General features: G+C 45.6%; 1 protein-coding gene across 2 annotated transcripts in view; it reads left to right on the top strand.

Annotated features, from left to right (window-relative positions):
- Window positions 1–316: 316 nt before the first annotated feature.
- Window positions 317–21,461, top strand: part of LOC106576138 (inositol 1,4,5-triphosphate receptor associated 2) — a 24,361-nt gene continuing 3,216 nt past the window's right edge. The window contains exons 1-31 of one of the 2 annotated variants that reach the window (XM_045699750.2): window positions 317–446; window positions 1,046–1,722; window positions 2,134–2,238; window positions 2,723–2,903; window positions 3,280–3,338; window positions 5,135–5,210; window positions 5,308–5,466; window positions 5,611–5,728; window positions 7,703–7,753; window positions 8,391–8,468; window positions 8,878–8,934; window positions 9,261–9,320; window positions 9,601–9,665; window positions 9,818–9,911; window positions 10,116–10,250; window positions 10,562–10,663; window positions 11,695–11,846; window positions 12,639–12,750; window positions 13,638–13,917; window positions 14,573–14,625; window positions 15,543–15,642; window positions 15,833–16,007; window positions 16,367–16,442; window positions 19,293–19,339; window positions 19,577–19,662; window positions 19,768–19,928; window positions 20,362–20,446; window positions 20,651–20,696; window positions 20,831–20,858; window positions 20,944–21,084; window positions 21,249–21,383. In XM_045699750.2, coding sequence (XP_045555706.1) covers window positions 1,077–1,722; window positions 2,134–2,238; window positions 2,723–2,903; window positions 3,280–3,338; window positions 5,135–5,210; window positions 5,308–5,466; window positions 5,611–5,728; window positions 7,703–7,753; window positions 8,391–8,468; window positions 8,878–8,934; window positions 9,261–9,320; window positions 9,601–9,665; window positions 9,818–9,911; window positions 10,116–10,250; window positions 10,562–10,663; window positions 11,695–11,846; window positions 12,639–12,750; window positions 13,638–13,917; window positions 14,573–14,625; window positions 15,543–15,642; window positions 15,833–16,007; window positions 16,367–16,442; window positions 19,293–19,339; window positions 19,577–19,662; window positions 19,768–19,928; window positions 20,362–20,446; window positions 20,651–20,696; window positions 20,831–20,858; window positions 20,944–21,084; window positions 21,249–21,383 — 3,663 coding nt within the window. In that variant the 5' untranslated portion in view covers window positions 317–446; window positions 1,046–1,076. Of the gene's footprint in view, window positions 447–1,045; window positions 1,723–2,133; window positions 2,239–2,722; window positions 2,904–3,279; window positions 3,339–5,134; window positions 5,211–5,307; window positions 5,467–5,610; window positions 5,729–7,702; window positions 7,754–8,390; window positions 8,469–8,877; window positions 8,935–9,260; window positions 9,321–9,600; window positions 9,666–9,817; window positions 9,912–10,115; window positions 10,251–10,561; window positions 10,664–11,694; window positions 11,847–12,638; window positions 12,751–13,637; window positions 13,918–14,572; window positions 14,626–15,542; window positions 15,643–15,832; window positions 16,008–16,366; window positions 16,443–19,292; window positions 19,340–19,576; window positions 19,663–19,767; window positions 19,929–20,361; window positions 20,447–20,650; window positions 20,697–20,830; window positions 20,865–20,943; window positions 21,085–21,248; window positions 21,384–21,461 lie in introns of both variants that reach the window. The other variant, XM_045699749.1, reaches the window with a different exon arrangement.

The raw sequence follows: 21,461 nt of genomic DNA, 5'->3' as shown, positions 1-21,461 counted from the left end.
TTACACCACTGCAGGGCACACTGTAATCAACTTCATAGACAATATTAGCTAAAGATTCAAAAGAACACAGGGCAGGGCATGCACACTGTAATCAACTTCATAGACAACACCTGGCCGGTGGTACGACGTATTTGTTGGTTTTTACCACTTTCTCCAATCACACATCTCCAATTGTGGATTTTTACACTGCAAAATAACTGACTTGTGAGTCTGTAGGGCTGTGATCAAATGGGGATGCAACAATATTATTGTCCACATAGGGTCAGTGTTGGCTTGGTTTTAGATGAGTGATCTACCTCGTCAGTTTCAAATTGCATTCACATGTCACTCAAGCCCTCTGATTGATTTCCAGAGTGTGGTTTGACTTTGAAGGCTGTATCAAGCGAATTGAGACTTCAACGAGAACTATTTACGTTTACAAAAGATAGGCAACACGGTAAAGAGCGGTAAGTAGCCTACATCAAAATCCAAGTGTAAACTACGACAGTCTGTCGTTCATATTTATTGAAAAAATATATATATAGAAAATTGGCGTCAATTAGTCATGGCAGTCCTTGTTATCGTATTTTGCATGACACAAGGCTACAACATTTTTGTTTTGTCAACAAAATCTATATTAGGGTAACTCACTCTTGTTAGTTTAATGTTTTTAGAAACATTTGTTAGTTTACAGAAGATTTGATTAAATAATAAGTGTCCTTTAAATTAGTGGCTCAGGTAAACTCGTTATTTTAATCCAGGTAGACTGCTGGTGTGCTGTGCTCTTTTGCTCCCATTTAAAAACTATAATCCTATGGTCTACACACAAGAAGGATAGGCTACAACAACCTCAATCAACAACTGTAGTCTATTTGGGATGTCTGAAATGTGATGAACTTGGGAAGTATGTGGTGTGATGGACTATCAGTATAATTCCTCTCCTTTCACTAAACCCGTCTCCTTTTAATTATTTATTTGACCTTTACTTTACCAGGCAGGTCAATTAATATCAAATTCATATTTACAATGACAGCCGGTCTCCAATGACAGCCTCTCCCCTCTCTAGCTCTTGTCCTGTTGTCACCCCCTGCTCCAGCATGGACCTTGGAGTGACCCATCGTCAACGCCACAACCCTGTTGACAGCATCTGTCGTAAGCTGCAGACCATCCAGCGGCACGACCGTGAGTTTAACCCCTCCTCGCCCTTCCAGATCCCAAAGTTCACGTCCAGCAGCTACGACAGCCCCCAGTCCGGCCTGCGCCGCAACCTGGAAGTCATCCTGAAGAAGCGCGAGAGGGAGGGGATGTTAACCCCCAAGGGTTCACCCCAGCTTCCCAGGAGCTCCCACTGTCCCAACTCCACCCCAGCCAACCACACCATGAACCCCCCAACCCCAGTCAATGCTAAGTTTACCATAACGAGTAATCCTGGGGAGTGGACGGGGGTAGGGGTGGGGTTAGGAGGGCAAGGGAGAGGATGGCAGAGAAACTGCTCCACCCCAGCTGTCCAGACTGGAGACACTTTTTTCAGCTTCTCTCATGGTCACCGGTTTACTCAGCCTGAGGCAGGGACATTGTCTGACGGCAGTGAGAGGCACAGGACCCCTTCTCTGTCTCACACACCTGCACATAGCCTGCTGTCCTACAACCTCAACTTCTGCTCGTCGGACTCCACGGCCAACCTGCTGCAGTGTGAGCTGCCTTACCCGGCCCTGGTTGTCAAGAGACTGTCCATGGGAGACGGTAAGGGGAATACACACACTCACTGTGGGAATACGAAAGCACTGCTCAGTTCTTAGTGAACAATTACATCAATGATAGACTATTGATCACAAGAGGTTAAGAGCATTCCTCAGGCCTCTCCCACACTCCTTTCCATTCGCCATCTCTTATGTCACACACCAGTATGTACATTTTATTATGTTGCCTCAAGGAATGTTATGCAACTGACAGAAGAACAATCATGTTTATTGGCCACTGATGTCAGCTGATGAAGTGGCCATTGGCCAGTGTAGTTACAGAAAGTGTGTGTGTGTGTGTGTGTGTGTGTGTGTGTGTGTGTGTGTGTGTGTGTGTGTGTGTGTGTGTGTGTGTGTGTGTGTGTGTGTGTGTGTGTGTGTGTGTGTGTGTGTGTGTGTGTGTGTGTGTGTGTAGGAGCCATGTCCTCTGAGAACCGGAAGGAGATGGCTGAGGTCAGTCTGATCTGTGAAGAGGATTTACTAGACACCATTTTCCATGTTTGTGACACCCAACGCAGAGGTACGCACTCGCTCACATACAGCATTAAACTCTCAAAGTATCAAATATATACTGAGCACAGAAGTACACTCAAAATATCAAATCTAGCACATTGTGGAGTACACACTCTTCTATCCCGACTCACCGTATCGAACACTAATAGTATGAGGCACAATCTCATACACACACTCACCGTGATAACGTTTTGTTAAAAAGGCGGTAAATAATTTACTCCACTGGGGTGTAGCTAGTTCTGCTTTCTTTTCTTTGTTTCTGAAGCAGTCAAAGATGTGATACAAGTGCTCTAGATTCCCTGTGGGTGGTTGTCTCTTCACAGTCCTGTTTTGTTTACTAAAAGTTGTTACTGAAAGAACCTCAGGCGGAGGAAGGAGATTGCTATGACGCCTGAGGAGGTCCCTTACCATGCTAGTCACCAGACTGACTACAGTAACCCAGTAAATGACTATGGTAAAGACAGTAACCTGGCCCCCTCCTGCTCCTTCAGGTAAGGTGTACGTGTCTCGTATCGTGGACTACCTGCGTCACACCACCAGCCGTGGTTCTGAGGACAGCGGGCTGGAGGACCTGTGTAATATGCTGGACCCGGAGCACAAAGATGTCTCCATAGACCTGGACACCTACCACGCCATCATGAAGGAGTGGATCGATGACTGCAGAAAGAATGGGTACTGGAGCTGTTTTCTGTGTCCCCCCCCCCCCCCCCCCCCCCCCAAATGGCACTCTTCCCATTTATTATGCACTACTTTTGACCAGGGCTCTGGTCAAACGTAGTGCGCTACATAGCAGTGCATGTCGTCTTGTCCCACTTTTGCCTGTACATGGTGCTGTGTTCTAGTTCAAATGGGTACCACATTTGCAGCCGAATATTCTCATCAAAGAGCTTGTTGTCTATTAGATAAGCTTTTGTAACTTTTGTGTTGTAACAGATACATTAACCTCTGCATTCCTGCCTGTGTGTGTGTAAGTAAGCCTGTGATATTGTGTGACTATATAATGTCATGTTTCTGGGTGTCTGTCTCCTTGTCTTCCCCACAACCACAGGGACGACACCCCAGAGGACATGACTCAAGAGTCTGTCAGACTCCGAGACAGCCTGTCAGGTGAGTTGATACAGACATACAGTGCCTGCAAAAGTATTCATCCCCCTTTGCGTTTTTCCTATTTTGTTGCATTACAACCTGTAATTTCAATGGATTTTTATTTGGAATTTATGTAACGGACATACACAAAATAGTACAAATTGGCCAAGTGAAATGAAAAAAAAATTCCTTGATTAATTTGTTTTTTACGGAAAAGTGGTGTGTGCATATGTATTCACCCCCTTTGCTATGAAGCCCCTAAATATGATCTGGTGCGACCAATTACCTTCAGAAGTCACAATTAGATTGCACACAGGTGGACTTTAAGTGTCACATGATCAGTGCATATATACACCTGTTCTGAAAGGCCCCAGAGTCTGCAACACCACTAAGCAAGGGGCACCACCAAGCAAGCGGCACCAAGGAGCTCTCCAAACAGGTCAGGGACAAAGTTGTGGAGAAGTACAGATCAGGGTTGAGTTATAAAAAAAAAAAATCCTAAACTTTGAACATCCCACAGAGCACCATTAAATCCATTATTAAAAAATGGAAAGAATATGGCACCTCAACAAACCTGCCAAGAGAAGGACGCCCACCAAAACTCACAGACCAGGCAAGGAGGGTCTTAATCAGAGAGGCAACAAAGAGACCAAAGATAACCCTGAAGGAGCTGCAAAGCTCCACAGCTGAGATTGGAGTATCTGCCCATAGGACCACTTTAAGCCGTACACTCCACAGAGCTGGGCTTTATGGAAGAGTGGCCAGAAACAAGCCATTGCTTAAAGAAAAAAAATAAGCAAACACGTTTGGTGTTTGCCAAAAGGCTTGGGGGAGACTCCCCAAACATATGGAAGAAGGTACTCTGGTCAGATGAGACTAAAATTCAGCTTTTTGGCCATCAAGGGAAAACACCTCATCACCCTGAGAAAACCATCCCCACAGGGAAGCATGGTGGTGACAGCATCATGCTGTGTGGATGTTTTTCATCGGCAGGGACTGGGAAACTGGTCAGAATTGAATGAATGATGGATGGCGCTAAACGCAGGGAAATTCTTGAGGGAAACCTGTTTGTCTTCCAGAGGTTTGAGACTGGGAGGAAGGTTCACCTTCTAGCAGGACAATGACCCTAAGCATACTGCTAAAGCAACACTTGAGTGGTTTAAGGGGAAACATTTAAATGTCTTTGAATGGCCTGGTCAAAGCCCAAACCTCAATCCAATTGAGAATCTGTGGTATGACTTAAAGATTGCTGTACACCAGCAGAACCCATCCAACTTGAAGTAGCTGGGGCAGTTTTGCCTTGAAGAATGGGCAAACATCCCAGTGGCTAGATGTGCTAAGCTTATAGGTACATACCCCAAGAGACTTACAGCTGTAATTGCTGCAAAATGTGGCTCTACAAAGTATTGACTTTGAGGGGGTGAATAGTTATGCATGCTCAATTTCAGTTTTTTGTCTTTTCTTTTTTTCTTTTTTCTTCAATTAATTCCAGGTTGTAATAGGAAAAATGTCAAGGGGGGTGAATACTTTCGTAAGCCACTGTATAGTCTGTCAGACTCCGAGCCTGTCACAGACAAAGGAGGCATTAGAGGACTAATCAGAGAAACGGATGACTGTTGTGAGGGGTGACGGTTTTCTCTTGTACCATGCCTCCAAGTAGCTCTCTCTCTCGCTCCACCACTCACTCTCTCTTACACACACACACACACACACACACACATAACGTCTCATAATTTTAGCAAGTCAATGTATTTTCTCCCTCATTCTCTCTTTAAGCATAGACCACTTCTCTCACTCATCTCTCTCTTCTCCGTCAGCTAAGAGGTCTGTCCTGCTGAACATGACCTCAGGCAGTCTGGAGGCGTTTGGAGGGGAGGTGTCACGAGCAGATCTGTAAGTAATGCTCGTGTTCGTGTGTGCGTGCAATTGTCCAATTTGACGTTTGACTAACCGTACTTTACCCTGTATGTAACTGTGTTTTTCTCCCCAGTGAGACGTCAGACCTGGTGTTCTGTGTGACCGACCTGCAGTTCAGTAACCAGAAGCTTCAGGAGGAGGTGAGGAAGCTGAAGCAGAATGTGGAGACCATGGAGGACCATAACCAGAAACTTGCAGAGGAGAACGAGGAGCTCAAGTCCCAGGCCAGACTGTATGGATTGTACACACACACACAGTCACGCATACACATACTTTTGAAATGCATGCCTTCCTATTCCGCCTTCTCTCAATTGAACCTCCTATTAGGCCCCACATACTCACACCAAGTATAACGTCCCTCTCTCCCCCCCTGTAGAGGCCAGCAGCTGGCCCAGAAGGAGAAGATGTTGAAGGATGAGGTGGAGGAGATGAAGATGAGTCTGAGCTGTACAGAGGAGGGTAGAGCCAGGGCCTCGGCTCAGACCAAACGTATGGTACATATACACTCACACACACTTCTTCACTGTCATGCTGTTCAACTATCTACACTGAACAAAGTATAAACGCAACAATTTCAACGATTTTACTGAGTTACAGTTCATATAAGGAAATCAGTCTTTTTTTTTTCTTTTTTTAAATAAATTCATTAGGCCCTAATCTATGGAATTCATATGACTGGGAATACAGATTTGAATATGTTGGTCAGATACCTTAAAGAAAAGGTGGGGGTGTGGATCAGAAAACCAGTCAGTATCTGGTGTCACCACCATTTGCTTCATGCAGCAAGACACATCTCCTTTGCATAGAGTTGAGCAGGCTGTTGATTGTGGAATGTTGTCCCACTCCACTGGAACACGCTGTCGTGTATGTCGATCCAGAGCATCCCAAACATGCTCAATGGGTGACATGTCTGGTGAGTATGCAGACCATGGAAGAACTGGGATATTTTCAGCTTCCAGGAATTGTGTACAGATCCTTGCGACATGGGGCCGTGCATTATCATGCTGAAACATGAGGTGATGCAGCTGAGTGGCACGACAATGGGCCTCAGGATCTCGTCACGGTATCTCTGTATTCAAATTGCCATCGATAAAATGCAATTGTGTTCATTGTCCATAGCTTGTGCCTGCCCATATCATAACTCCACCACCACCACCATGGGGCACTCTGTACACAGCGTTGAAATCAGCGACCCACTCGCCCACACAACGCCATACTCTGTCGGCCATCTGCCCAGTACAGTTGAAACCGGGATTCATCCGTAAAGAGTACACTTCCCCAGCGTGCCGGGGGCCATCGAAAGTGAGCATTTGCCCACTGAAGTCGGTTACAACTCCGAACTGTAGTCAGGTCAAGACCCTGTTGGGGACTACAAGCACGCAGATGAACTTCCCTGAGAAGGTTTCTGAGAGTTTTGTGCTGACATACTTCGGTTGTGTAAACCCACAGTTTAATTAGCGCTCTGTGTGTTTGGTCTTGGACTATCCCGCAGGTGAAGAAGACCGGATGTGGAGGTCCTGAGCTGGCGTGGTTACACGTGGTCTGCGGATGTGAGGCCGCTTGGACATACTGCCAAATTCTCTAAAACGACAGAGGTGGCTTTTGGTAGAGAAATTAACATAGAATTCTCAGGCAACAGCTCTGGTGGACATTCCTGTAGTCAGCATGCCAATTGCATGTGTCCTCAACTTGACACATCTGTGGCATTGTATTGTGACAAAACTGCACATTTTAGTGGCCTTTTATTGTCCCCAGCACATGGTGCACCTATGAAATATCATGCTGTGTAATCAGCTTCTTGATATGCCACACCTGTCAGGTGGATAGATTCTTGGCAGTGGAGAAATGCTCACTAACAGGGATGTAAACAAATCGGTGAACAGAATTTGACAGAAATACGTTTTTTGTGTGTATGGGACATTTTCTGGGATATTTTATTTAGGCTCATACAACATGGGACCAACACTTTACATGTTGCATTTTATATTTTTGTTCTGTGTATATTGAAAACAGGTGCTTTCACACAGTTGAGGTTCCTGAGTTCATTTAGGGTCATCTATAAAGATGCTGGACAGGCCATTATTTTGGCTACCATGGCTATGCCACCATAGGATGATGATGCCCCTGTCCACAAGGCCCGAGTGGTCACTGAATGGTTTGATGAGCATGAAAATAATGTAAACCATATGCCACGGCAATCTCAGTTACCAGATCTCAACCCAATTGAACACTTATAGGAGTTTCTGGAGCGGCGCCTCAGACAGCATTTTCCACCATCAACAAAACCCCAAATTATGGAACTTCTCGTCGAAGGGTGTCGCATCCCTCCAATAGCGTTTTGGACACTTGTAGAATCTACGCCAAGGTGCACTGAAATTGTCTCATTTTGGTGTTTCCTTTGGCTGTTACCTGTATCCAACTAACTATACAACGTCCACAGTCATACTAACTCAACATCTCCCCAACAGGAGAGAGAGAACCAGAGTCTGATTGTAAAGATGAGCTGTCTTCAGGATGAGGTACTGGATACCTTTCTCTCTGCACACAGAACCCCTTTCAGCAAGATCTACATTGATCTTGGGTCATTTTATTACTTTATCATGTATTTAATTGGAGGCATCTTAAAGGCACCTCAAGTGCTTCTATGTGGTTGTCATTCCTTTTAATGAGACATTTTGATTTGGTGGCGAGTCATCAGGGTTGTGCTCTCCGACCAATCAGTGTCATTGATCAGTTAAGTGTTTACTAGGGAGAAACAACCACAAAGCAGCAGGACTATCTGCTTCCCCTGGGAACTTCCTGTCTGCTGTTTTTCCAGGATCTAGGACAGTTTTTTTTCCCCCAACCCTGGTCCTCTAGTACCCACAACAGTACACAGTTGTGTTGTAGCCCTGGACAAACACACCTCATTCAACTCATTGAGGGCTTGATGATTAGTTGACAAGTTGAATCAGGTGTGTTTGTCCAGGGTTACAATATAAATGTGTACTGTTGGGGGTACTGGAGGACCTGAGTTGGGAATCACTGATTTAGGAAATCTACTAAATCTACTCTAATGTACCTCGTCCACTTTTAACTGACATGGTAGGGTAAAATAAGGCATCTCTTTTGGGTAGAATTACTCATCTCTCCCTCCCCCCCCCCCCTGTGAACTAGAACATCAAGGTCACCATGGAGATGGATGACCTCCAGAAGAGGATGATTGAACTGTGTGACCTAAACGCTGAGCTGCAGGTGGGTCCACATAACTATATTGAACAAACTATGTTGGACAAGATATTGTACCTTTTGAGGAAATAAGTGATTCAAGGTAGGCAACTAGAAAGCGGTTTCCTGGAAACAGATTAAGCCTAGTTCTCAACTTAAAAAAAATCACTTTCAATTAAGATTCTCCATTTAGAATGCTTCTTAGTCCAGGACTAGACTTAATCTGTTTCTGGTCAACTGTGCCTAGAAGGAAAGGTTGTGAATGTTTGTTTTGCCTTTCATGGTCTTCTGAAAAGTCCTGGAGTGCAGTGCTATGGACCTATGTAACTGGCCTTTAGGATCAAAGTGATCCCCACACCTGCTCCTGATGGGTCTGTCTGTGTGTTGTGGATGAGTCCCCGTGGTGTCATGGTAGTGTCTGTTCTCTCATCCACAGGTCCAAAATCATTCCTTTGATGCTGTCGTGAGTGAAAAGGAATCCCTCATATTCCAGGTCAGTATCATCTGAATAAAAAAACAAAGCAATTCTTTCTAGTACTTTTTGTTCAGTATCTGTTCAGCAATGAATAAAGATGGGACATTGTTGTAGTTGGGCTGTCCCCTACTGTACATTCTCTATGATAACACGGCTGTACAAAGCGAAAGTCACGTTGTAGATTGGGTCCTGAGATCAGTAATTACCCAGGCTTCAGGGCATGGTCTGTTCTGTTCATTCATATGACAATACATTTAGAACGTTTCAGAGACATTGTCCTGGGGGAAAATTGTATTATTTGTGACAATCAAGAATATTGCTGTCATGTTGTCTCCCCTCTACAGAAGTGCAGACAGATTGAGGAGCTGAAGGCTACAGTGGAGGAGTACTCGTCAGTCACAGAGGTGAGGAGGCTGTCTGGAAATCATTACTCTATCCCAAATCTCCCCATAGCCCCTACTCCCATGCACTAGATCATAAAGGAGTGGATGTGTACAAGCAGCAACGCTGTACCCGCACTGCTCTGAACTGCTGATCAGAGAGCTCTGCAAAATGATTTGTCTCTCTCAGCAGAGCCCTATGGATATGCATGTCTTTCTGTTTCTGTCAGCTGCAGTGAATATGTATTAGCTGCGGCAGTAGTGGTGTTATCTAACCGTGTTTGATGTCTGTTGTCTCTGACAGCTGTTGAGAGCAGACAAGACCAAGCTGGAGAGCCAGATACACATGATGCCGCCAGACATGGCAGTGTAAGTACACTACTAGAGATGGTGCCCTGACTGTTCTAGTAGCATGATTGGGGAATGCTGTGTATTCTGTTGTTTAACTATGTCCTTTTGTCTTCGTAGTTTGATTCTTTTTTTTTGCATTCTCTTATCGTCTCTCGCTCTCCCTCTTGCAGTGCAGGTATCTCCCTGTCGGTGGCGTACAGGTTGAACCACAGCACTTCAGGATCCCTGCAGACAGAACTGGCCCTTGCTCAAGCACCTCCGGAGGTTAGTTAAATATATCCCTCGTTCCATGTTTGCAGCCTGTGAATTGAACACCCACTCTCTGTTTGAGTATGCTCACACCTTTGAGAACCAATCCACTGTATTCACCCAAAACATCAGCTCTAGGGACCTTATTATGCTATAGTTTACTGACACCATCAGCCTATCCGCTTCAGGGTTAATGACCAAGTCGTGTTTTATTTCCAGGGTGCGGCATGTGTGTCGCCGCTGAGCTTTGCATCTGTGCTAGATGAGACTCTGGACAGGGAGGTGTTCCGGCTCCTGCAGGGCCCCACACCTGACCAGATGTCCCTGGAGTTCAAGAGCCTCATCAACAAACTGGTACTCTATACAGCAGCCATTGTCCCAATTGTACACTATACATATAGCAGTCCTGATAATTCATTAGATATCTTCAGCCCTTACTGTCCTAATTATGCACTCAATACTCTATGCAGGGACTGGTATCTAACCAGCACACATTTCAAAAGCAAGAAGAAGCATGAAAAACTACTTTTTGTGCATCTATGATGGCATTGTTCTATGATTGTGGTGTAGATGCATGACTCATTTTCTTCCGTAGAGAATTGATTAGTACTTAAAGTAGTTACAATGATAGCCTGAAACACAATTGTTTTTCTGGTTGTTTTCAGAAGAGAGATTTTAAGGACGAGGGCCACTCCATCTTGTCAACACTCAGAGGACTCATACACCACTATGGAGGACCAGGGGCTAGTAAAGACCCCAGACTGCAGGTGAAGGGCATACACACACTATCTCGATCTCGCGCACACACTCTCGCTCTCCCTCTCTCGTTCTCACTCCTTCTTTCTGTCCTCTCTTCCCATCTCGTTCTTTCTCTGTCCTCGCTCTCTTCCCCTCTCATTCTCTTACTCGCTCTCTCCCTCATTCTCTCACTATTTTTCTATTGCTCTCTTTCCCTCACTCACTCGCACACTAGAGAGCCATTCGAGTGGACGTATTAACCCACTATCCAGCTCAGTGGTAGAGGAGGATGTTACTGAGTCACTCTGTACCAGAGAACTCTCTGTAGGTGTGTGTGTGGGTATCCTGGGGGGTCACACATCTGTACCAAAGCAGAGGTTGGTATTTCTCTAAGTTCAGAGATTCAAGAGAAGAGAGCAAATACCTTTTGGTTTTCCATTATATTGCTTTTCACTTATCCTGTTCTTTCAGATCAGTGCAGAATGCAGATCAAGGAAAGGAGCAATTAGGCTATTGAGATGCCACCTACTGAGTTCAATGTGGAGAGTAGGGAGGAGTTTGAGCTGAATAGGACTCTCTCTGCTTGTAGCTTTTAGAGGATTACATAATATGGCTGTTCTCTCTCTCCTCTCCAGAGAGCCCTAATCTACAATGTTATATAACTATCTCTATCCCATCAATGCCTATTAATGCAGCGTGGCTTAGTTAGTGTGCTGTAGTGTAAATTCAGTCTCTCGTAACACACACACACACACACACACACACACTCGCTCTCTCTCATTCGGGCTTTGTCACCTCCCTCTCTCTTTCATTCCCCCCTCTCTCCCTCCCTGTCACTCTATTCACTCCCTTTCCTCTCTCCCACCTCCTTTCTCTCTCCAATCTGCATTCGTCAGACATGTCCACAGTAAACATTCTTCTTGAGTAAAGAGTGCGTGCAGTAGTGTCACTGACTGTGACTAAGAGATGGACATACTTTACGTCTAGTACCGCTGGATAGGCTGCCTGAGACCCTGTAGCTCCAGGAAGAGGCTGACTCCCTGCCCTTTCTCCCCCACAGGCAGTGCAGTCTGAGCTGGATCAGAGGAGGACAGAGTGGGGCCTCAGCCTGGAGCAGTTGGACCAGTACACCGACTCCCTGGAGAAAGAACTGATCAAGATGGCCAACAGCATAAGGAGGTCCCGCACTGAGATACTACACCTGTCGGTCAGGTGAGTGGGGGTTGTGTGTGTGTGCGCGTGCCACTTGGAAGTGAGGGTCAAGAGGAACTGGTGCTGCTTTTCTCTCACTGGTCAAGTACATTTTGCGGGTCTTCTATAAGAAAGGGTTTCAGTGTGGAGGGAGGGGCTGTCATTGTCTAAGAGAATACAGACTCTGTACAGGAGGGATCTAGGGTGGAATCTGGTCATATTTGGTTGCTTCCCTCTGCTCTCCTGAAGTCTCTGTGCTCTGGGTCTGACTGGGTGACCTCTAACCTGTGTAAGTAGTGGTTGGGTCCTGGCCCAGTATGGCTCTCTGTCTGTAGCTGCCTCACTGCCACGTGGACCCGTTCCACACTGCCGCCTTGCTCTGGAGGATAAAAGGGGGAGGGGGGGGCCGTTATCAGGCCAGGCTGTGGGAACGTTGTCTGGGCTGCCAGCTGTCCACAGGCCCTCTGGACTAGTCTGGGACTGGGTGTTAGGAGCTGTCTGATACTGGAAGTTAGGGGCTCTCCAGAGCTCCTATCATCCTAGTACAGGCTGGGCAACAGCAGCATGGGACACTGCATGGGCCTGCGGATTGGGTACAGTATGTTATGAACCTTTCACTACGCTGTCAATGGGCTGGGTGAGAGTGATGAATCTGTTCATTTGCATTGTAGTCACTGGATGCATGATTGCTGGGGTTTCGGAAGTATTTGTGGCTAGTGACCCTTTTTTATTGTTGATGTTTTTGGGAGTGTGTTGCTTTACGTGTCTGTCTGTGTAAATGTGTGTGTAATTTACGTGGGTCCGTCCGTGCAGGGTTCAGGAGCAGGAGAATCAGAAGCGGCAGCTGCGTGAAGAGTTGGACCAGCTAAATACCCCGGGGGACAGCAGGGAGGCCAGCTGCCAGACTCCTGACGAGGACACACAGGTAGGAGAGAGAGGGAGGGAGGGAAGAGGTAGACGGGACAGCAGATAGGCTAGCTGTGAAACCCCTGATGAGCCACAGGTAGGACTAATTGAGATATGGGGGAAGAGGTGTCCCCTGTGTGCCACAGATGGCATGTAGCTTTTGAATATCTGTGGAATATCTTGTAGAAAGATGGTATGGGAGAAGGATGTTGGGTATAGTGGATATTGGGCTACTGTTAGGACACAGGCATTGAGAGCCATGGAGCATAGCAGAGAATAGGACTCGGATTCAGATGGTGAATAGTTGTATAACTTTGGAGTACGTTTTCCATCCAGATGGAGATGCTGTTTAATAGAGACGCTAAAGGATGGAGTGGGAGGCTGAGTGGACACTTTGAACACTTTCTGATCAGGAGAAATATTCTCTGTTCTGTGATGTTAATTTGTGAGTGCCTTTATTGTCCATTATCGGCCATAGGCACATATCTAGGATCGGTTTACCATCTCCCCAACCTTAACTATTAGGGAGGAGAAACACACAATTGATCTTGGATCAGCATTCCCGGGAAAATGTAACTTCATCGTACTCCATGTTTGATTTTCTGTTGAACTCTGAAATCTCACATTAGCATTTTGAACAGGCTCCATTCTATGTATATGTCTATCATTTATTTAAGTAGGGACAGATGCAAATAAAACATTGACACATTGAATAAACAAGTAACATTATCCTACTGTTTTGTGTTTATTAGCCTTTTTAGACAGTTTTTCCTGTGCTTCTATGTGTTCTTTGGTGTCTAGGCAGAGTTACTGAAAAACCTCTTTCTGCTAATGTGAAAAATGCTTTAGAAATAGATTTGATTGATTCCCTGAACAGGTTTTAATTCAGTTTATTTACTTTGTCAGGCTGGGGAGGACCTGGACTGGGACGAGGAGTTTGTCCTCCAAGGCTTCCTGAAGAACGAGGGGGTGGAGACGTACAGGGACTTCAAGAGTCAGGAGACGGGACCGACGGCGGAGGACAGACTGACAGAGAGAGGGGACCAGCCTGGAGAAGGGGAGGTTGGGGAGAGGTGGACTGTGGTGGGGGGAGAGGGACCAGAGGGGGGACTGAGGGGGATCTCCCTTCTCTCTCCTCTCTCGGAACAAAGTGAACCCGACCAGACGGAGGGAGAGGATCTGAGAGGTGAGTAGGATTCCACAGATTAGTAATGATGATGATATCCTATTATAACTCCATATTGGGCTGTATTTGAGTGAGTTTACAGGAGTTCCTGTAAGGTCTTTCTCTGGTTCTGGGCTACTGAAACACTGGGTAAACCAGGGGTTAGTGAGTCCGTCAAAAGCCTGTGTGGATTACCCCTGTAATCCTTGGAGTCACAGAGCACTAAGCCACCCTTGAAGAACCAGCCCCAGACACCCACACAGCCCTCTGGGGTTTGTGGCAAGGACAGCCATAGATGGCCAGGGTCTCCAGCTAGGGACCTCTTAGTGTGTGTCCTGGTTAAAAGTCTTCTGTCTGTTTGTTGGCAAATTTTCTAGGCCCCAGCCTTCTATGGCCAGGTGTTAAAGTAATCCAAACCCAGTGGAAGTGGTCTCCCTGCATCACTGGCTGTCAGAACCCAAAGAATGTGGCTATTACTGCCTCTAAACCCACTCTAACACAGACAGGGAGTTTAATGGGGTAATAATATGGTCTAAGATGGTAGTGGGTGGGGCTTAGTTTGACCTTGCCAGTGACCCCAGCTGAATATCACAGAGATTTTTAACTTTAACTAATTAGCTTTTCTTCTTCCTTCCGGTCTCTCTCCCCCCCTTTTCTCCATTTTTTTGTCTCTCAGAAGCCACAGTGGCAACAGACAGTGACCAGAGGGTGAACGGTCTATCCCCACAGGTAGATGGCAGTCTTTAAAACCTAGAACTCTGTATGTAACCTTAATGTGTCCGTGTGCTTTAAAGCTATTCTCTGGATTCGTTTTCTGGTTGTCCACTCCAGACTTGACTGGTGGTTGTTTGTCATATAAAATAATTGGTGTTCATTTGAGTAGAACCCCCACCTTGGAACATTGCTTTGAATGGGGATGTCCCTTCTAGTATGTAGATCTACGTAGTCGTCGGAGTGCATGTGACCGTATGTGGCGGTGATAGTTTTAAGAGGCCACTTCTTCCTTTGGTGCTGGTGGGCAGGAAAAGAGGGAATGGTCATAGGCCCCGTTCAAATACTTTGAACATGCATCCTTCCCTCGCCTCTTCCTTGAATGAATCAACGATCTATCCTGATCACTTAGGTTTTGTGTAGCTTTTACCAATCCTGTCATGTCTTATCAGTGACCACTCCAAGGAAGGAACAGAGTAAGGAAGCATTTTAAGAGCATTGGAACAGGAGCAGAAGTGTTAACCACACCTCGGTGAATAGACAACAGGACGTGGACCAATCTAGGCTGGAACACACACTCGCTTTCCATCTTCCTCTTTCATACTTTTTACTTTCCTCCCACTTGACATAACTCACACAGCCTTGCTTTTATTCATTAGTTCAAGATGGACTAAATGGAATGGCTCATCTTCTGAAGTCGAGCTTTCTTAATCGGATCGATAGGGAATGGACAGTGACTGATAGAGGTGATGTAAGAGGTTGTTTTATATGCTTTGTTGTTGGGTAAGCAAAGGCACTGTTGCTTTCCAGTCTATCGCTGCATCCTTTCCCATTAACTGAATGGACAGGTGGCTGTTATGTATTGATGCTCGTCTGTTGATCATATTCATACTTTTTCTTTATTTTTTAAATGATCTGTATGTGTTGTGCCTCAGGGTGCCAAACTACCAGAATGCTTTGGGCTTGAGGACGCCCACCAGCATGCTGTTGACACCGAGGAGCATCCACTCCCTCCCTCCCACTCTTCTCTATTGGGTAAGACCAACTCTCTCTTCCTCCCCTCTGATCAGTCTTTCTCTCTCTGCACCATGTAATCCCTGACTCTCTCTTGCCTGCAACTACAGCAAATTAGTATCTCTCTTCATGCATTCAGTATATTTCATTGAGTTGGATGGCCCTCTCCAATGCCGTTTCACTTATGACTCCTCCTCACCCTTTTGTCCAGATGCAATGAGCCCTGACACCATAGTGCCCCTTCTTCAAGACACACCTCAGCCTGGCTCACCAGAACACGACAGGACCATCACTGCTGGGAACAGTCCACCCCCCAGGCTGGCTGAGATGGTATCTCCCAGCTGCACTTACCCTGTGATGGATGAGACCATTTTACTGACTGGCAGGTGAGATCAGAGCTCTGTGGCTTTTACAGTACAGTCGTACTTTCGGTGGGAGTGCACTGTAGCATGCTTCTCTTCCTCTCTGGACACATTTGCCAGTCAAATGAGTGTTTTTCAAGTTGAATGAGGGAAATGTTGGCTATGTAATTGGGCCCCTTTAGCGATACTTTGCATACCCACGATGCACCTGTAATCGGGGCTGGGGCAGTGACTTTGCTTTCATAGGTTTGCTCAGTCAGTCAGTCTGACCCCAGCTGCTTCCTACTATCTGAGAGAGATGAGCGCACCCCAAAACATTTATCATTTCTCTGGTTGGGCTCCAAGCAACACATACTGACCTTTCACCTTTCTCTCGGAGTCAGCCCCCAGCAGACAGACGGCAGTGAAAGAGGAAAAGGAGAGGACATCACCACCTCGACCAATATGAGTGACACACAGGTCAGTATAATACACAGGAAGTATTTTACTGATGGGAAAACTAACTTCCTCCATTGACAGTCACAGCTACTGTGACACCATCTCTCACCACTTGACTTCCCCTTTTCTATCGTTCTCTTTCCCTCTTTTACTCTCACTCTGTTCATTCTCTTCCTGGTTGGGCTGAGTGGCGCTGTGTTTTGGATGGGATGGAGGGGTATGGACGGGCTGGTCGGCTGAGGGCTGTGCCAAGAGAGGGGGGGTTAGGGTGGAGGGGGACCCATGGTCCCTCCCTCCTGTGAGTATTCTGCTCCAGTTGCTTCACTGCACTTTACACTTTGCCAAGGGAGGCAAGTATGACTTATTTGGTTCCTTCATCCAGATTTTGTACATAGGATGTTATGTCTGTGTAATAAGTCTTTATGTGTATACCGTTGTGTAGTCGACTAAACTTTTGTCTATATTTTCTGAGCCGGTTTGTGTGTGGTTATTTCAGTGTTGTCCCAGGGGTTAGCTGTGAGTCCATCGACAGAGACAGACATGCTATTTCTGTTATTCCAGTCTCCTGCTCTGTGTAGGCACAGTGGGGTGGCACTCCCAGAGGGAGCCAACATATTTCTTTGAATAGTTAAGAGTGCAGGTTTTATTTGTCTGGGGTGAGGATTAGCATTTAGAGCTGGATCTGTGTGTCAGTTTGGTAGACTGGAGAGTAGTGAAAGGTAGCCTAGCGGTTAGAGCGTTGGGCCAGTAACCGAAAGGTTGCTAGTTCGAATCCCTGAGCCAGGTAAAAGAATCTGTCTGTGGGCTTGAGCAAGGAAGTAAACCCTAATTGCTCAAGGGTCACCATTGATGATGGCTGGCCCTGACTGTGACCCAACTCTCTGAGGGTGTCTTGGGGAGAAAAAAACTGGAGAAATAAGCTATTATGTTTCTGTTTGTAGGCTAGTAATCAAGTTTGACTTATGTGAGTTTATAAAACTCAAGTCAACTATAAGGATTAACAACCATAACCAGGATCCCAGGACTGGGAAATTACAATATTTTCCCCCAATGTTGCACTAATGCAATTCCACAAAATATAAATGTACAGCAGCAGATTGGTCAAAAAATAAAATGGCACATTATCCAAGCAGGTTGTTGCACGGAAGCCTAACATATATATATATATATATATATATATATATATATATATATATATATATATATATATATATATATATATATATATATATATATATATATATATATATATATATATATATATATATACACTTCACACAGTCGCCATGAATTCAAATCACACACATAATTGACACTGCTGGACTGCACACAGAGACCCGAACTATAACTTTTCCCGGCTTCACTGCGCTGTCTCCTATTGCTGCCCATATGAGAGCTTCCGTAGAGAATGTGGGATCAACAAATGTTATGAGAGTAGATATGGATATTTGTTTTTAGAGTTGATCCCCCATTTAAGATGCCTTGAAATGTAAACCATTTCCTCATCTCTCTGTTAATCATGAGCTGACATGCTATCTGCATAATCAACTCGATTTTTCAAATTGAAGATATTATGTAATTTAGTTGGTTTTCTAGCAAGCTCAGCAACTTTGGTGATTTGACCTTTGTTTGACTGCCGTTGCAAAGTTTGTATGATTCAAAAACGCTTTTAGCCTTAGCCTACTCAGTGTGCGCTCTGTGGGTCCTGAGCGTGCTGTGTCGCGATGGCCTAGCCTACTACTGAAATGCGCTGAATTAATTGAGGAACATAACGCCCCGAATTCATGAGCGGCTGTTTTGCAATTTACAACAATGTCATTGGCGATCAAAGTTACTCTGTTATTATTATTATCAGTTTCACTTACTGTGAAATTTTTACATAGGCTAGTGGCGCAGCCAAGCCGGCAATGTGGTGGCGCACAGACAATCTTATTTCGGGAGAACCCTGGTATAGTGAGTGACTAAATGTTGGTTTTAAACTGTTATATAGGCACTTCCGATTTTGTCTGGTATTTCCTGGGACTCTCGGGATAAATATGAATTATTCCCGATATTGAACACTTAATGACACACAGCAACATCAGCTTTGCCAGTCTGGCAGTTATTCAGTAGCAGGAAACGAAGACACTGGGGTTATTGGCCAAATCTTCCTGACATCAATCACCCTGTTCGCTTATAAATTATGCAATGTCCTGGACTGGTTGTTGCATGAATAAATGCAACCTTCTTGGATTGTCCTGTGTCCTCGCTTCTGAAAAACCGTTTTGTTTAGAAACATGGGTTGTGTAGAGTTTAAAGCTTCATAGATGATACATAAAAGGGATCTGGATCCATCTGTTTTGCAGTGAGATTTGAGTTTGGTTTTTATAGTGTCATTCTCCTCTTGATCGTTATGCACAGTTCCATTACCCAACAACCACTCATAGCATAGCTCTGCGCTCAAGTATCCAGCTTTATATAGTCTAGTGCCTTCCGCTCTTACCTAGCTGTAGTGTGTGTGTTCTGTATTCCACCGCCCCCACTACTTACTGCCCTGCCAGTGTAAATGCGTTGTACACACACACACACACACACACACACACACACACACACACACACACAGCTGCTCTCCACCAACCAGCACATTATGTAAGAAATGAGCATTCTCCATCCCATCCTTTCTATTCACTGTACAGAGCAGAGATAACATTCTGATGCCATGGGACAGGTACGGTACGCGATTTTGCGCACGTGTCACTCTTTTTAGTCGTTAACTTCCTCTGACGAGTGATGCTGAAAGTATGTTACAAGGCCACTTGCATTCATCTCTCACCCTCTCTCTCTCTCTCTCTCTCTCTCTCTCTCTCTCTCTCTCTCTCTCTCTCTCCCCAGAAGCAAACCAAGGACCAGTTGGCTGAGAGAGTGCTAGCAGAGGACAGGTGAGTGTATACATGATTGTGTCCTAGTTACATGATGGAAGTGGTGTACTTTTTCTGACGTGTGCTGAGATGTATTTTCTGTTAGGAGGTTAATGTTGACTTTGTTTGAAATGTTTAGAACGTTACTCTTGCTTTTGGTTGTGATAGAGACACATGGTAGTGATAACGGCAAGTTGTGCAATTGTTTTGGCATGGTGGAATTGCTGCAGTGCTCTGTAGTGTGTGTGTTCGTTCCAGCACCAGCCTGTTACCAGTACTGGAGGAGGAGGAGGACACACAGGAGTCGGTGGTGCAGGTGCCTACAGTGGAAGTGGACTTGTCAGGTAGGAGGAAATACAGGAGCTATGGCCTCCTGCCAACTGTGTGTGTGTGGGAGGGAGAGGGCGTGCGTTTGCATGTGTGTAACACTTCTTTCACTGGCTCTACAGGGACAGTTAGTCTGGCAGGGGACAAAGGCTCTCAGACCATGGATGGACTGAATGTTGCGCCCACTGACCCATCACAGGGTCCAAGGGATGCTACGACGCCTGACCCCTCAGGAGCCAAAATGGACTCCCTGGTTCTCAGGAGCAAGTTCAAGAAGGAACTGGTATGGCTCCCTGTCTCAAATGGCACCCTAATCCATAGTGCACTACAAGGAGTTCTGATCAAAAGCAGTGTACTGATCATTTGAGATGAGAGCTCTGTGATAGTGAGAACTTTGCATAAATAGTATCATGACCTTGTGAAAATGTTGCCTTTCCTGCCTCATGTGGAAGTGAACATTTTTTCATTTAAGTCGACTCTGTGCTTATCAACACAGGGAAGCACTTCACAGCGCTCTGGCAGAATGGATGATAGTACTACAGTATACATAGCTAGATCGGTACAATGTGACATTGGTTACTGGATACAGTCTGTTAGAATCGAGTGTGTGTGTGTCTGGGGCGGCGGATAGCAGCGAGACTGAGAAGTGTGTGTGTGTACAGTGAGGGAGAATGTGTGTGTATACGGAGTGTGTAACGTTCACCACAATCATCCAGGAGCTGTCTCGCAGTATGGATGTCATCGAGGAAGGGAAGGTACAAGAGGACCAGAGTGAAACCAGTGTTACCACAGAGAAGGACAGTGAGTTAACCCCAGATACCTCCGCTGATAACGTTCCTAATATTTTAATACTTGTATAAGTCTAATTACTGACTGAAGTCAAAATTAAATTGTCACGCTGTGTGATTGATTAGAAAAACTATATCGATCTCTTTCTATTGTAAAAGAGAGATCAATAGCAAGACAAATGTTTCGCTCTCTCTGTTTCTCTCTGTGTTGTACCAGTTGAAACCTCTGTTTCTGAGGACTCAACTGTAGGGGACAGAAGCAGGTAGGCTGCTCAACATGCAGTACCTCATATTTTAGAGATGCATTGCAAGATAATATAAATGCTCTCAGGTACTGTGACACTCATAGCTCTGTTTTCTAGTGACACACTGTAATACTCTGTTTTCCTCATTGCAGCCTGTCCCCTAACGACAAGGAGATTGAGGTAGTGGTAAGCTTTCCAACCTTTTCTTTCTCTTGATTATCTCTCTGTATGTACCATAGAGTTAAGGCTGTTGTCTATCTGCCAGACGGAGTTCCAGCGCCTGTCCCTGGGCTTTAAGTGTGACATGTTCACCCTGGAGAAGAGGCTGAGGCTGGAGGAGAGGTCACGGGACCTGGCAGAGGAGAATGTCCGGAGGGAGGTGTCCAGTTGCCAGGGACTACTACAGGTGAGAGGGAGGGACTAAGTAGAAGGGAGACTTCAACCACATGTAAAGGGACAGGTTGAAGAGGGAGACACGAGTGAGGTGTCCAAATGTAACTGTCAGGACCTGCTACAGGTGAGAGGGGTATACAATTTCCTTTTTACCTTCCTTGTGTCTGCTCTTCCCAGGCCCTGGCCCCTCTTTGTGAGGATGATAACCAGTCTATGGACATCATCCAGAGACTTCAGAAGAACCTGGACATCCTCATCCAGGCCATGACCAGAGTGTCCAGTCGCTCAGAGATGCTGGGCGCCATACACCAGGTACAGTACAATTTGAATTGTGTGCTTTGTCCCCCTCTCTCCTCACCTTTTGAGTCATATAGGTAGACGGTGTAGGTC

This window comes from Salmo salar, chromosome 17 (genome assembly GCF_965601325.2).
Source record: "Salmo salar chromosome 17, fSalSal1, whole genome shotgun sequence".
Classification (NCBI taxonomy): domain Eukaryota; kingdom Metazoa; phylum Chordata; class Actinopteri; order Salmoniformes; family Salmonidae; genus Salmo; species Salmo salar.
This window is presented reverse-complemented; position numbering and strand designations above follow the sequence as displayed.